The 13165-nt window shown below is 41.2% G+C and overlaps 1 protein-coding gene across 1 annotated transcript in view; it reads left to right on the top strand.

The window, feature by feature from the left end:
* Positions 1-7478, top strand: part of frmd6 (FERM domain containing 6) — a 32854-nt gene extending 25376 nt beyond the window's left edge. Inside the window, exons 10-14 of the mRNA XM_082516474.1 lie at positions 3047-3221; positions 3433-3741; positions 4059-4190; positions 4315-4406; positions 4623-7478. Of these exons, the coding sequence (XP_082372600.1) occupies positions 3047-3221; positions 3433-3741; positions 4059-4190; positions 4315-4406; positions 4623-4925 (1011 nt within the window). The 3' untranslated portion in view covers positions 4926-7478. The remainder of the gene's footprint in view (positions 1-3046; positions 3222-3432; positions 3742-4058; positions 4191-4314; positions 4407-4622) is intronic.
* Positions 7479-13165: the final 5687 nt, after the last annotated feature.

Raw genomic sequence — 13165 nt, 5'->3', positions numbered from 1 at the left:
GGGTTTTAGTTTGGTCTAATTTCGGAGTAAGCAGCCGTCGTATCTGCTGCACAGTTCACGGTGGAGACTTCCTGTTTTCCACAGTCTTGTTTTTTTGGGTGGTTTTCTTGCGTCTGCCATCTACACCGTCGTGACAGTGAACAAGCCATGGCGTGGCTGTGGTTTGACTGAGACCCAAAAGGCCTCTGTAGGCCCTGTCCCACCCTTTTTCTGAATAACAGGCTTTCTCCTCTACCCCACCCGCAAGTCACGGCATCCTGCATTGCTGCCATCACCCGCTGCAGCTACAGGCAAGCCAGAGAAGGATGCAAGCAAAGGGGCGCATGGGTCAATAAGCACCAGATGTTGTGATGATTTTAGGGGGATTTCCGATTCAGTATTTGGCTTTTGGAATTGCTAAAACTCCCCCTTTTTTGTATAAAAGTTTAACGCAGGAAGGGTAGAGTATGCTCTTGGTTCACTAATGCAACAGGGTGGAATTCTGGGTTTTTCTGAGGGAATAAGTTGCATTTAGATTTTTCTTGAGCCAGTGAGCATTTCATCTCCTCCCCTTGAAAGCTGAAATTAAGTAATTGCCTTTATGTCCTGTGCTCTTGGATCTCAGGCCAGCTTTTGCTTCGCTACTGCTCTGGTTGATGCTGGTCTGTATGAGGAGTTGTTGGTGTTGCTGGGAGATTTCGATGTGTGTGGCCTGCTCGGGAGGTCTTTTTTCATGTAACGATTCAGAAAGTTGTCCAGCAGCTTTAGATGACCCGATCATGTACAGTGCACAGATCAGGAAAAGCTGTGGCTTCTGAAAACCTCTTAACAGCCTGCCACTCGACACCAGTCTGCTCTTTGCTGTGTGTGTTTGTTCTTGAATAGAGTTACCGTCACACAAGCTGTTCATCCACTATACCTGCTGCTGGGTGTTGGATTATTTTTGCCTACTTAAAACCTGACTGAGATATTATTCTACTAAAGAAAAAAAAAGAAAGAAGAAGCACCCCTCACAGAGTCATAAATACTGATGCCATAATCAAAACCAAACATATCCCACACATCCCTCTTCATATTAATCATCCATAGACCTGCTGCACAGAGTTCAACTTAAAGATAAATGCCTGTTGAACAAACGATGCAGCATCAACACTCAAAGCATGTTTGAAGAGCGTGTCTCCCATCTCCTCTTTTCTTTTTACTAATTATCATTTTTCAGCTGTCAGTACTGATACTGGCCGATATATTTGCAGGGTGTTTGTATAGATGTCTATGGGAATACAAACCTGCTCTTTTGCCTCAATAAACTCTTTTCTGATGAGCTAATGGTCTCAATCTCTAGTTTTAAGTCTTATTATAAAGGGTGATGTTACTTTTCTAAAATATGGCTTCATTAGAATGAAAAAGGAAGAAAGAATTAGTGTGTGGTTTAGGGTTGGCCTACCGTGTGACATTACTACCCTAATAGCCATTTTCCATTAATACCTACTCGGGTTGGCTTGGAACAGCTCGAGATGATTTTTAGAGTTTTCCATTAGGCGATTGTACCTGGTACCAGGTAAATTTTTAGTACCTACTCGACTGGGGTTCCAAGCAATCCAAGTAACATCAACAGACTTCATGCCACCAAATGACTAGTCAGTGACGTTGTTCGATAAGTCACCTTCACGAAAATCAAAACAGCTATTTTTGAAACCCAGCAACAAAGGAAATGGTTACACAGAAACAATGCCATAGTCCCGGAGTCTGACCAAAGGCCACAGACCGAGCTGCAGGTATACCATCGCCTCGACGTCCACCTTTGTTGTAGTGTTCGAAACGCTTGGCTGCATTGCTATAATGACCCTTCGCACATTTAGGTGGTACTCGATTGCAATGGAAAATGAGTCAAGCCGAAGTGTCATCAAGCTGATCCGGTTATGTAGTAATGGAAAACGGGCTCAAGAGCGTGTACTCTTCATTGTCACATACGGACAGCTAAAATACTCCATTCAAGACTTCACACCTGAACCTCGCAAAACCAACAGCTGATGTGACAGCCACATAAAATCTTTTGTACGCAGTATGCGGTTGTTATCCATTATTCTCCCCTCTGCCTATAAATAAAAGGAGCTCGAACCAAACAAAACAGTGGATGGTTCAAAGGTTTAAGATAAAAGCATTGCCTGGGAAGAACAATTAAGAGTTCACAGAGAAGAGATTTAATGCTCAGCATCAGCTGCCTCCTCCTTGGACTCACCGAGTTCGCCTCGTTCACACCTGGCTGCTGCCCAGTACGACTTCACTGTTTTAGTGGTGGTTTCTTGGATCTGCAGAGTAGCATTTTGAGGTTAAAGATAAATACTCAGTTTGAAGGATGGCAGCAAATTTCTCTCGCATTTTCCCACCCAGACTTTCTCTCCTCTCCCACAGATTTAAAGAGGAAATCTTATTCACAGAAATCTTTTGTAGGAAAGCCACCGGTAAAGAACTCAGTTCATTTTATATGAGCTTATTTCTCGAAAGACAATAACCACTAAACATACTTCAGTTCAGCAGCTTTCTCTAAAAGTATTTGTCTAAATAAAGTAATGCTCTGTCCCGTAGTCCGAAAGCATAGCTATTTGCATTTTCTCGAGGTCAGAGGCTAAACACTTGCAGAAATGTTTATAGGTCTGTGTTGAAAACAACCCTGCTGACACTAAAGACAGCTGTTATTGTGTCGAGCCTCTGCCAAAAGGCGCAGGAGAAAGCACAAACCCACCATTTTAGTTTTTCCGAGCATCCAGCTAATATGTCCTCTGACTGGAAAAACAACCAAACTGCTGAGAAATGCACAATTTCAGTTTCTGGTTTGGGAAATGAAGAACAGATTCATGAAGTGATTGCAGCTTTGTGTTCAGCTACAAAATAGTTTTCAGGAACAGACTTTGTTCTTTGGCTAATGCTCGCCTTCAGGCCTCCCTGGCACTTAATCACAATTTCACATTCCAATTTCATAATCGTGTTTTGTTAACTGCTGTAAATCACCGAGTCCTGTAATCAACATTCATGTGTTTTCTTTTTCCCCCTCGCTCCTCACTCTCAGGGGAAGAAGTTTGAAATCCTTCCTGACGGTCTACCCTCGGCTCGTAAACTCATCTACTACACAGGATGTCCTATGCGGTCTCGCCACCTCCTGCAGCTGCTTAGCAACAGCCACCGGCTCTACATGAACCTGCAGCCGGTTCTCAAACAAGTCCGTCGACTGGAGGAGAACGAAGGTATTTGGCGCCACTTATTCTGTCAACATTAAACACCCTTTGATCACTTCTTCAGAAATATAAACAAAAGAGAGCTGATGCTTCCTGTTTTTTGGTTGCCTGCAGTACGTAAATCTGTGTTTTGAGATGGATACAGCATTTTGAACAGAAGTCTGTTTGGTTTAGATATTAAAAACTACCTGTTTTTTCTTTCTTTCTTTCCCCACTTCAGAGAAGAAGCAGTACCGGGAGTCATACATTAGCGATGCTCTTGAGCTAGACATGGATCATCTGGACAAGCGTTCCCGCGCTAGTGGCAGCAGCGCAGGCAGCACGTCTCATCACAAGCGTCTGTCTCGCCACTCCACTACCAGCCACGGCAGCTCGCACACCTCTGGCATTGAGGCGGACAGCTTCAGGGCCCCCGGCCAAGCTCCGCACAGACCCCTGCGCACCTGCAGCTCGTCCACAACCAGTCACGGGAGCTCGCACACCTCTGGCATCGAGAGCAGCGGCAAGGAACGCAACCTAGATGATGAAGGTATGAGTATTTACATTTATTTTTTTGTGCGTTTATAGTCCAGGTAAGTTTTCCCTTCAACAATTTAGGGGTAGATTCATTTCATAAAGTTTTTGCTTTTTTATATAAGAAACCACAGGAAAAGATTTCTCTTCAGTTTTCAAAATAAAATGCTGTAAGACCTGCCTGATCAGAGGTAACATGCTGATGGCTTGCTAGATTTCTGGGACTTGATATTACAAAAAAAAGCAATGGTCATACTCCAGTAGTGCTGCTCCAGAGAAAGTGAGAAGACTTGTTTATCTCAGATAATAATTCAGAAACATTTTACTCTGCAGAAATTGAGATGCTGGTGGATGACCCCAAAGACTATGAGGAGCTTCATGAAATGGCCCTGGATCAGGAGATGTGCATTCACATTACCGAGGACATGCTGACGATGTCACCTGATCAGACCAATGGATATTCAGGTACAGTTTCTCTGCAGTCAGGGGAATTAGCCCCAAAGTGGAATGAGTTAATTCAATGAATGCCACCTGTCTGTTTTTAAGGAGGCGGTAGCAAAATGCATCTCAAAAGTTTGTGTTTTTGCAGGATTGATTGTAAAAGATGTTAGCTCCTCCACATCCAGCTCCTCTGAGACTGTCGTCAAAATGAGAGGACAGAGCATCGAGTCTTTGCCACAGGTAGTTAAAGCCTTTTCTATCTGTGGATGTCCTGAGAGGCTGTTTTTTTGTTTTTATTTCTTATTTTTTCTGGAAAACCACTGCACATACAAGTCATAAGGAAGTAAAGCAGAGGGTTTAGAGTGACTATAAAGAAACACCTGGACAAACTTCATAACTTATCTGTGTTTGATTTTCTACGTTTTTATTCATAAATTTGACTTGTTTTCCATGCAGACGTCTGCCTGCAGGAAGCCTCAGTCTTCGACTGACCGCCACAGCCAATCACTAGACGACATCCGCCTCTATCAGAAGGACTGCCTGCAGTGGGCGGAGCTCTGCCAGGACACCGCCCACAGCTACACATTCGGTTGCGCTCAAGAGCTGAGTGACAGCAGCGGCGGAGGCGGCGGCTATCAAGGCCTTGCCGATCAGCGTGCCGGCATGCTTGGCGAGCAGCACCCGTTTCCCATCAAGAGAACCAACAAGTACTTCTCTCTGGACCTGACCAGCGAAGAGGTTCCCGAGTTTGTCGTGTGACAGAAGCACAAAGTAGGCAACCGCAGGGTGCCCTTTTCGCTCCTCCACGTCAGACGTGGAGATGTTTCAGGCCTCAGGGAACGAGATGAGAGGAGCGCTGCAGAGCTGGTTTCTATTCTTGGCAGCAAATAGTAGCGATGAGTAAACTGGCAACAAGTAAGCTGCCCCTTTTAAGCACCACTCGAGACGTTTCACATAACACATAATAAATCAATAGACATTGAGGTTTCTGTCAGAAAATCAGACTTTAAGAACAAACACTGGGCTCAAAAGAACTAAAAAACTGCACCCCCAGGTCAAAAGAAACAAAAGGGATTGTGTCATCTTTAAAAAAAAAAAAAAAAAAAGATTTTATTTAATTCAGTCTTCTCCAAACTGATCCGCTTCTTTACAAAGTCATCAAAAGACTTGTGCATGTAGGTCTACAGCAGACAGATTAATGCACCTGACAAGCTTTTCAAAGATCTTCAGTGGAGGACACAAAGGACAGAAATCATGCTGAGCTACAAACCAAAGACAAGATGGAAATAAACTGAAACCACATCTGTCTCTACATCCAGTATGGTGGAACATTATATTTCAGTCATGCAGGGAGGGAACATGGACCTACGATCCTCTGTGTGAGAGCGGCCATGCCTCCTTCCTCCTCTCTTCTTCTTCTTCTTCTTCTCCACCACTTCATTTTACCTCAACTGGAAGTGGAGTGTGCCAACACCCCCCCTCCTCACAGACTGGACTTTTTAATCATTTGAACACAAACCCGACGTGCCTTTATCACACTATGCAGGTGTCAGTCTCGCGCCTTGACAATCACACACCTTCACCCTTAGATCCAAGCCATCAGAACTCAAGCTCTGCTTTACTTTTTAAAAATTGCGCACGCACACACATAAACATAGAGCTAGTTTTTTGGCAATTAAATGTTAAAAATATCACGATTTCACAATGTTTTGTGTCCTGTCAAATTCAGCCGAGTTTCCCAGGAGGAATGAGGTCGAGCGAGTTCCTACGTGTTCTGACTCGCTCTGCGATTGCGGCCACAAAAGTTTCCCTGTAATCTAGCCTCAAAATGGAGCCGGGCTGGCTGTCAGCCAAAACAAACCACACTTTGACGCATACATATACATTCTCCTTTGACTCTTCTAATCCTTTTGTTTCAGCTATTGTTTTAAACTGGAATTTGTTACATTTTTCTCTTAAAAATCAATTTATATGTTGTATTTTTTATGAACTGTATATGTTACACACTTAATCTGTGTAAGGTTAAAGTCATTCAGTATTACAAGCCAGTGTAGGTGACAGTATTAAGGACATGTGGCTCTGAACAAGAAAGACAGGTTTTATTGTCGGTTTGATTCAAGAGATGTGACCGTTACTCAAGATTTCAATACTCTAGAAGTGGCACAGTTTCCACTGCGGTTTGTAAGGCAGTTGGTTGTGGAGATGACATCTTTTCACCAGAAATGGAGACTCTTTCCCTGAACCGATGTTTCCAAACTATTTTATTGGGTTAATTTTTCAGTTTTTCTTTGCCCCACTGAGCAGCATGAATAAGAGCAGGAGGAGGTCAGTTATTGGTTTTGATCAACAGCCTTCTTTTTTTTTTTAAATCATGAGATTAGGAGAAATGGTGGAAATGTTCAGTTTTAGATATTGAGGCTCATGAATTTTAAAAAACACTGCTTTATAAGGATGTAGGATCATTTTGCTATAAAGCTACAGCTTAGCTTATCTAAAAGACACAAAGAACAACTATCCTGGCAGTCCATCCACCTGCCAGCTCACATTCATTCAGCATGAGGGTGTAGGAAGTGTTCATTACCATTTTAAGATTTAAAGTTGTAGGGTTGGCTAAATCAAACCCCTCAGTTTAACCCCACCTGCCCTCTTTCTTCTTTTTGTTGTTGTTGTTGTTGTTGTTGCAGTCAGCAAACAAAAGCGAGGTGTTAATGTGGTGATACTCCAGCGACTTTTTGTGCCAACCTGTGACACGTGCAGTGTAAGAACCGTTAGCTGAGAGTTTAAAACTTATTTATCATGGTTTTAAGTGTCCTGCGCTTAAAAACGCTATTTTAACACAGTCTATCAGACAGCATCAATGAGAATTTTTATGCAATACATAACAAATACATGGATTTAATAAAGCTGTGTAATTAAATCAACTTCTATATTTCATACTTTGTTTTCTTTAACTGTTTATATAATTACTCATTAACTGAAAATGTCTATTTTGATGGACAGCAATGTTTCTTATATTAAAACAGCATGTGTTAAGGTACATAGCCATACATTCATAACCCATGTCCTTAAAGTCTTCCTGTCTTACTTCTTTGGCTCTGCTATATGGTCATACTTACACTTTGTAAGAGTCTGTATGTCTGTGCCCATAATCCTTTCTGTGAAAGGATCGCCCTGCAGGTAAAAATGTTTTTTGTCACCTTGTTGTTCAAAAAAAAAGAAGAAAAAAAAAGATTTGTTATAATGAAGTCTGGTCCGTGCCTTCTTGGTACTAATGCCCTCAATAGCCAATAAATAGGTACATTTATCTACCAATTATATGTTGTCAAGTCATTTCATTTTTTTGAGTATTGCCAGCTGGAAGCTAAAATCTCTAAAAACTCTTTAAGTATAAAACTTTACATGTGGAAGGTGGTGTACAAAATGTTCCCTTAGTTCATGCTGCCCTCTGGTGGTTTACACTCACTGGAATGCAAGTCTCACTTTGGCCTGAGGGTGGCAGTATTTCATGATAAGTAAACAGCTCTGTTCCTTTTGTCCTCTGGCCTCAAATTTGGCTTCACGCCTATTTTTTTTTGTATAACCATACATAAGCGTTATTTTAAAGTGTGCTATCTGAACATAAAAGGACACTATAACAACTTAATATTAACAAAACCATTAACATCAGAGCTTCAGCTGATCTTAGTTACCTGTCATCCTCACTTGTACCTCATAAATCTAGGTGACATAGTGATTGACTACATCAGGCGGAGTGATGTCCATTTTCTTAATCTGTCTGAATTTCAGTTTCTTTTCCCAGAGTTGGCAAGCCCAGAAATCTGATTTGATACCGTTCGTATTTTTATCTTACATGTTTTATTAAAAATACATTTCATTTCACAGAAAATGGTTATCCCAATAATTTATACTATGAATTGCAGTCAGTATTAATAGCAACGAAATAAGCAGATCAGCTGACAATCAGCGTTTAATTCTAAGCTACCCTTCTGTAAATATCTATCAGACAATCACAGAAACTGCTGATCTATTGGGATTTTCCCACACAACCATCTCTCCAGTTCACAGAGAAAGAAAAAAATCCAGCGAGCAGAAGCTCTCTGGGTGAAAATACTTTGATGCCTGAGGTCACAGGAGAATGGCTAGACTTGCCCTGGGCTAATCGAATGGAGTAACCTCAATTAACAACTTGTCATCATCAAGGTATGTAGAAGAGCATCTCTGAATACACAACATCTCAAAGTGTGGAACAGATGGGCTACAAGAGCACACTGGATGCTACTCCTGTCACTAAACTGATGCTACAGGTCACAGATTAAACAAAATTGGACAACAGAATTGTAATTCTCCATTTCAGCTGCGATAGTCATATGTTTACACTGCTTCCGTCACAAGACTCACATCATCTCAAACTGGTTACTCAAACATGACGGTGATTTCACTGTACTCAACGGCCTCACAGTCACCAGATCTCATAATCAATATCAGCAGAAGCCCCCAAGAAGCAAGCAAGGCTACAAGACGTGAAATCTTTGAAGTAGGAGGAACCGTAACTGTGTTTTCTTTTGCGTTAAAATATGCAACATTGGGCTGAAAACACAAATCACCACAAAATCATTGATGCACAAATTAAGGGGAAACATGGAAGCCTTCCTCAGCGAGCTCCACCTCTTTCCCGCACTCTCCCCTCCGAGCTACACAGCTGTACAGGAAATCATTCATCCACCATCCACTGCCGTCACCATGGCAACACAGAGGGGGAAATCCATTCTCAGTCGCTTGTCAACCCCCCTCTCTCTCCTTCCTTTTGTCTTGTTGAATTAGGTGGAGCTCTTTTCTGACCACGTTGATGCATCATTTTTAAATTTTAAAACAGAGCAAAGGCTTCGTTCACTGATCCTAATAATGCTTGCAGAGCCTCATTTGTATCCTCTCTAATATTTCCATACATCTGTTCTCCCCATCAGTAAGCATGCATGTGTAGGTGATCATTGCTGCTGATTGTCTGAGAGTATTAGGTGGCAGTGTCTCTCCAGCAGCAGTGGTGACCTCTCCATAAATCCCGTGGGGCATTGGGAAAGGACAGGCGGGGCGGTTATGCTTGGATCGGGCCAGCAGCTGCCTGGAGGAGGCAGATGGTCGCAAATCAGAGATGAAATCCAGGCCCCTCCCCTGCCTGCATGATAACCTACCCCTCTCACGCACACAAAAATAGAACAGTTCAAACTATTGTCTTACTACACAAATTTTGGGCGAGTGGGGTGAATGAATGCTGATGACCAAAAGATTAAGAAAAATATAACCCATTCAAACAAAGGCAGGCCAATCAGTATCAAAGGTGGTGCTTTCCAATTCCTGAAAAACCAGCTGAATTTAAGCTCTGCCCTGATGCACGAACATCACTATTAATTGCAGCAGAAAAGTCTTTAGTCACCACATCTGTCCGTGTCCTCTTGGAAATGGATTAACAGCACTTAATAAAGCAGCCTATTAACCTAAACAGCTGCACTGACACCAAAAGGAGATGATCCCCAGAGCCGATAATAATGAAAAACAGCAATCTGATTACAAATAAACAAATCTCTGGAGTTATCTCTTCTCCAGTGGTGGAGGGAGGTGCCTGACACATTTAGCTTGAAACCAGTCGGTGGTATATGATATACAGCGCATCTGAAGTTGCTACTAGATAAGTGGAAAATTTAACCATCTCAGAAAAATAATTCTTACAAAGTTCTATAAAAGGGAAAAGAGGAGATATATTAAATATGTGGTTTTGACAGTCAATTGTCCAGAATATTCATTATATTAGGTAATATATATGTATGTGAACAATATGTGAAAAACTAAGTACACCCTGCTTCCACAGGACTTAACAGGGTACTTAGCAACCAGGTGCTGCAAATCAATTGCTTGTGATAAACTGATCATCAGTAACTATGAAAACCTCTATAAAAACAGGAATTTTGTACATCCAAGAGTGGGAATACCAGCAAATTGCCCACAAGGTCAGAAAATGGTCCGAAAAATTCCAAAAAGCTAAATCTATAAGCCTCTGGAAGTGGCTCGTTCATTGCAGATTGCTTTGATGCTGAGATCTGGTTGCTTGTGGACATTCAAGGCTCTGGGTGCTAAGGTCACCCTCTAACATATTTAATACCAACTCATAAGTCAATCAAGTTTATTCTTCTCTTTTACTTTTACTTCAGTTGCAAATGAGAAAGAGGAGAAAAAGTTTATTTCGGGTCCTGGCCGCTTCCTTTTCTTCACCATGGCACTGTGAATCACTTCCAGTGTTTGTAGCTTCAGTTCAGCTATGTTAAATCTGCTCACAGTGCAATTAGAAAAAGACTGATGCTGCAGGACCCGAGCACCTTGTGCAGCATCTGACGTTGTGTTTACCCAAAATTAATAATCTAGTATGGACAAGATGAATTCTCCATTACTCCTGATATGTAAAACCTAACTGAAAGAGGATGTGTTCTCTCTTTTTACCACACCGTTTCAAACACACGATTAAAATACCCAGGCGTCTGATCCATATTCCAAGCATCCATAGTTAAAACTGCTCTTATCTTAGACACAGAGTGAAACTTCTGATAAGAGTACACACTGCACTAATGTCTACTGAATGTGTTTTATATTATTGGAGACAGAAATCAAACATCTGACTTCCTACAAATGCAGTGAGACAGAGGGCATGCAGCGTTTATCTAATTAATGGCAAAAAGAGTCAAACAACAGCCATTATGAGTCTTAATGAGGGAGTACTGTTTCAAAGAGGGCAGAATAAGATGCACACACTGTTCATACTATGAATCTAATTATCTTAGTGTAATGAAACAGTCTCATCAATACTTTTATTCCAAACATCAATGACTGTACAATGTGCGGTGCATTAAAAGTGCCAAATTTTCACAAGTTATACTCGTGGCTCACTATTTAAACTATAGAACAGAATATTATTTTTATTTTAAAACGCTGTTTGTCTTAAAAGAAGGTAAGCGAAAGCACATATGATGGTAGCGTGGTCGGACAACGAGGACATGACCAGTTTCCTGCTTTTCAATATTGTGTCAGACTCACACCTCTATTTTTAGAGGACATAATCACACATATTGTTGTTACATTTTCAGCCACTGGTTGCTTGAAACCTTTCACACCTCATCTCATAAACCAGAGTGTCTATGATTGTTAAAACACTGTGGGTGGCTGCTGCTTCACTATCCCATGACACAACACAGAACTGCTTTCAGCATACAGTTTATTCATTTTGGGCTTTGCCTAATTCTAATAACAAAAAAAAAAGGTTTCTAGCATCAATTAAAGCTTAATATGAATATAGACATGAATAATAGTACCAGGGGAGTAGCACAGAACTCTGGGCCCTATAATAAACAGTGTCTGTGGCCCCCTTCCTTTGGTGATGCACATCTCTGAAGAGTCTTTTGATCGGTCTGAAAAACTATTAACACTATTTTCAAGGCTTTGGGGTCAAGATATAGAGGTCAAGGCACACCATAATAACTGTAACTATTGTAATTATCTTGATAATCTTGTGCAGTAAAAATGCATTACATTAAATTAAGTTTATGATCTCAAACACAAAAATTAGACAGATAAAGTAACACGTGTATCTTAGTGTGCTGCCCGTGGGTGTTTAGAACTAGCAAAAGCTAAAAAAAAAAAAAATCTATCCCCATTTAAATTAAGCAGCAGTGTCGTTGCGTTATTCTGAAGTACCATTTCATCAGCCTGAAACACATCGACTTCCTCAGAACAGCTTATTTATCTCACGGCACAATGCTTGAAAACCACCGGGCCCACAATAAATAAAGCTCAACAGTACAGCAGATGACTTAAGATGATGGTGGGGCTACACAGTGATGCAATGGTTAGCAGTGGTGCCTCACGGCATGGAGGTTCTGTGTTTGAATGCAATCTGGGGCCTTTCTGTGGGGACTTTGCATGTTTACTGGATACTCAAGCTTCCTCCCACAGTCCATAGACATGCAGACGGTTAGGTTTATTAGTAATTCCAAACTGAGCAAGAGTGCTAGTCTGTGTGTTGGCTCTGTGATAAATTTCCAAACCTGTCCAGGATGTACCCTTCCTCTTAACCCGTGACAGCTGGGACAGACTCCATCCTCCTCCCACAGCCCAGAATTTGATAAGTGGAGAAAGACGCATGGATGAATTGTAGTTCCTTATGTTTTTGTTATTTCAATCTTTCAGTTCTGGGCTTCTGTTGCGGAGGTACTTAGGTTAATACAGCTAAAACTGCGAGAGGGTTGTTAGATTATTTACACAAGTTAGCCAATAGAACCTGCTCAGCGCTATGTTTGAAACTGTCCAAAGATATACTCGCTAGGTTAACGGATAATTCTAAAGTGCCTGCTGGTGTGATGGTAAATGGTTTTATATATATATATATATATCTTATCTTAGTCTTTTAATAATAACAATAATAATATTAAAAATTAATTATAGAGTATGCAAGCATGAGAAAGCTGAGCCAAGGGTAAAGGAGACTTCATGCATTGAATACATAAACTTCACTGACTTGAAATAAAGAAGAAGTTTTTAATTTATGAGAGGAAAAAACTCTACGAGAAGGATCCAGCGGTTGAATTTCTGCAGTAAAACGCTTGTTTCCCGAGATGGAAAATGATGGCCTAGTTGGAAAACTGTGAAAATTCCAGTTGCTAAGAGGGACAAACATTAAAATTTTGGCGCTTGGATCCACTTCATCTTTAAAAGCTTATTTGAGTTGTTTACTTCACTATAATGCTGGATCATGGTGTTTCATTAGAACTAGCAAAAGCAGCATAAGTGCCGTAAGCGTCCACCTATTTTTATTTTAATTAATAAGACGTGTCATTGTGGTATTTTAATGTCCGTTTCATCAGTCTGAAACAGCACATTAAAGCTTACTGCTAAAGTTTCACCTGTTTCTCACTGTCTCTACCAACTCATGTCAACTTTGGGGAGTGCTCTGCTTACCT

Source organism: Aulonocara stuartgranti (assembly GCF_965226115.1).
Source record: "Aulonocara stuartgranti genome assembly, chromosome: 19".
In the NCBI taxonomy this organism is placed as follows: Eukaryota; Metazoa; Chordata; class Actinopteri; order Cichliformes; family Cichlidae; genus Aulonocara; species Aulonocara stuartgranti.
This window is presented reverse-complemented; position numbering and strand designations above follow the sequence as displayed.